The sequence below is a fragment of the Phymastichus coffea genome, unplaced genomic scaffold (assembly GCF_024137745.1).
Source record: "Phymastichus coffea isolate CEN01 unplaced genomic scaffold, Cenicafe_Pcof_1.1 PCOF00057, whole genome shotgun sequence".
In the NCBI taxonomy this organism is placed as follows: Eukaryota; Metazoa; Arthropoda; class Insecta; order Hymenoptera; family Eulophidae; genus Phymastichus; species Phymastichus coffea.
Window position 1 is genome coordinate 1,005,815 of NW_026706868.1, and position 2,979 is coordinate 1,008,793.

The window sequence follows — 2,979 nt, forward strand, 5'->3', positions numbered from 1 at the left end:
AGAATAATTAAATTGGCAAAAGTAACATTTATTTTTAAGTAATATACTATTAGACAATATTTAACCAAATAATCAAACAATATGCATCAGTTACTATTAATAAAAGATTTCCTTTGGGGTAGATTCTTAACATAAGCTAGTCTCAATTGCAACTTATTTATAAAACGTTGATTTGAGCACTTTAATATTCATATTATTGAGAGTGTATAATAAATTTCACAATGCTTAGATTTGTATTTGGGTGCAGATAAAAAATCATTTATAATAATATTTCAGTGCTAGCACAATTGTAGGACATCATTGCTCTATATTCCTTGATGAAACTTGAGTTTTCAAATTGTAATAGTAATATAAGTAATTCTGTTAAAATTAAAACTTTTAATATTCAATAAATACTAGTGACTTCATATTCCAATGATTACTGTTCGTGATATGATTTCATTTCGTTATCACTTTCTTTTACATTGAATCGATGAGAGATAAATAAAACAGGAAGAATCGTACGTAAGTTGAGTATATAATCATTTGTTAGTGCACGTGCGATAAAAGATAAGAATATATCTATAAAAGAAGCTTTATAACCGAGTTAAAATACACAGATAAAAATTCATGATTGAAACCGTAACACATTAAAATGGTTTGGCAACCCGCTGGATATGATGGAAACTGTAGCGGCAGCTCGAACAATCAGTCAGTGCCATTAACGCTTGTATGCTTTTTAGTACAATATTTTGGAAGGTCCAACGATGAGATTCCAGAAAAAATATATGGAACTCAAAAAGTGAGTCCGACACGTTATGATTTTATTATTGTTGGAGCTGGCACTGCTGGTTGCGTAGTCGCTAATCGATTGACTGAAAAGTTGAATTGGAAAGTAAGTAAGAAGTAATTACATGAAAAAATAAAATTGTTCTAAAAATACATAAAATTTAGTAATTACATATAAAACGTGTTAAATGTAAATTTGCAGGTATTATTGTTAGAAAATGGCGATGAAGAACCACTTGTTACTGAGGTACCTGAATTACAAAGATTCGTGTTTGATAGTAGTATTGATTATGCTTATTCTACAAATGATACTAAGCTTGAAGTGTATAGACGAGGTAAAGTTATGGGTGGTTCCAGTTCTATTAATGGGCAGGTATATGCACGTGGGAGTAAAGCTGATTATGATGATTGGGCGAAAAGGGGAAATAAAGGCTGGAGCTGGAAAAATGTTTTACCTTATTTCAAAAAGTCTGAAAATGCAAGAACTCCCGCTGTAAGTAACTGTTTTATTATGTACTTAATAATTTTCAGTTTATCGACACACATTTGATTACTTCATAGATTCTTGCTAATTATTCTCAATACCATGGGGTCGGTGGATATTTAACTGTTGAACAATTTCCAATGGAAAATGAAAACATATCAACATTTATAAATGCCTTCGAAGAAGCAGGACTGAAGGAAACTGACTATAATAAAGGCGATCAAATTGGTGTCGGTCGAATGCAATTCACGAACGTTCATGGTTTTCGAATAAGTTCAAATGGTGCATTCATCAGACCTATTCGAGGAAAAAGATCGAATTTATTTATTAGACCAAATGCTCGTGTAACCAAAATTATTATAGGAAAAAAAACAAAACGTGCAATTGGAGTCGAATATGAGATCAACGATAATGGCAAGGTAGTTAAAAAACAAGTTTTTGCTAAAAAAGAAGTTATTGTATCGGGTGGTTTTATAGAATCACCAAAATTGTTAATGCTATCAGGAATTGGACCTAAGGAAGATTTGCAACAGTTGAATATAACAGTAATAAAAGATTTACCCGTGGGGTTGAATTTACGCGATCACTTCACAGTACCAATGACATTGGTTTCACCATACAATGATTCTTCAATTGAAAGTGACGAACAAATAAAAAGCGATTTGTTCGAGTGGTTCAACACACACGAGGGTCTTCTATCCTCCAAAGGCTTTTTAACTATTGAAGCGTATTATCAAACAAAGTATGAAAATAAGTCAGGAGCTGCCGATATCCAGTATGAGTTGAGAGGCGGAAAAATAGGCAAACCTCTCGGGAACGTAACAATTTATACAGTTCTGGTAGCACCTAGGACAAATGGTTCAATTACGCTGAATAAAGTTGACCCAATAAGAACGCAGCCTGATATTCGAATGAATTACCTTGCTGATGAACGGGATGTAGAAGTATTGATCGAAGGCTTGAAATTTACTAAGAAGCTTGCTAATACTACAACTTTGAAAAACCTAGGTTTCAAATTATCTACTGAACGAGTATCTGGTTGTAAAAATTTTGAGTTTGAGAGTGATGATTATTTGAGATGTTTCGTTAAGAGAGAAGTATTACACTGGGGCCATGGAACGGGAACCTGTAAAATGGGACCGAGAAGCGATTCTACTACAGTGGTTGATCCACAGTTAAGAGTTCATGGTATTAAAGGATTGAGAGTTATTGATGCATCGATCATGCCCCAAGTTCCTAGAGCCAACACAATGGCTCCAACAATTATGATTGGCGAAAAAGGTAGTGATATGATTAAAAGCTATTGGCTGTGATCAAATAGTTGAAGTATATGATCTTTCGAAATAGATAAATAATAATTGTTATCCGTCTGGTTTGAATTATCGAATTAATTGGTTGTAGCGGTATAAAACAATTTGACTGTTTAACTTGAAAAAATAGACACCTAATTAACAGTTTCAATAAGCTTCTACGTATAAAACTAGACAATTGAATAAAACTATTAATTTCGTGAAGGAAATGATATACTTTAATAGAGAATGTATAAAAAATCCTGTTGAATGTAATTTGTCGATTTGTCAGTTATCTGGTAAAAATAAAAATAAATTATTATGTGTCGAATGAAAACTTTTTCACTTTATTATTTTCCCATGACCGTAGAAGTCGACCGGTGGAATATAAAAAAACAGCGTTTTGAGAAGGTTGCGTTGCAGGTGCTAACGAAAATG

General features: G+C 32.7%; 1 protein-coding gene across 1 annotated transcript; it reads left to right on the top strand.

The window, feature by feature from the left end:
* Positions 1 to 634: 634 nt before the first annotated feature.
* Positions 635 to 2,636, top strand: LOC131666153 (glucose dehydrogenase [FAD, quinone]-like). The gene is made up of 4 exons (XM_058938563.1): positions 635 to 668; positions 723 to 874; positions 971 to 1,261; positions 1,330 to 2,636. The coding sequence occupies exons 1-4, from the start codon at positions 635 to 637 to the stop codon at positions 2,563 to 2,565; spliced, it is 1,713 nt and encodes a 570-aa protein (XP_058794546.1). The 3' UTR covers positions 2,566 to 2,636.
* Positions 2,637 to 2,979: the final 343 nt, after the last annotated feature.

Excerpts from the sequence above, each read along its gene's own strand:
- LOC131666153 (XM_058938563.1), top strand. The coding sequence starts at position 635 with ATGGTTTGGCAACCCGCTGGATATGATGGAAACT. Across the intron at positions 669-722 it reads CGCTGGATATGATGGAAACT|TACAATATTTTGGAAGGTCC; the intron begins GTAGCGGCAGCT and ends TATGCTTTTTAG. Across the intron at positions 875-970 it reads CTGAAAAGTTGAATTGGAAA|GTATTATTGTTAGAAAATGG; the intron begins GTAAGTAAGAAG and ends GTAAATTTGCAG.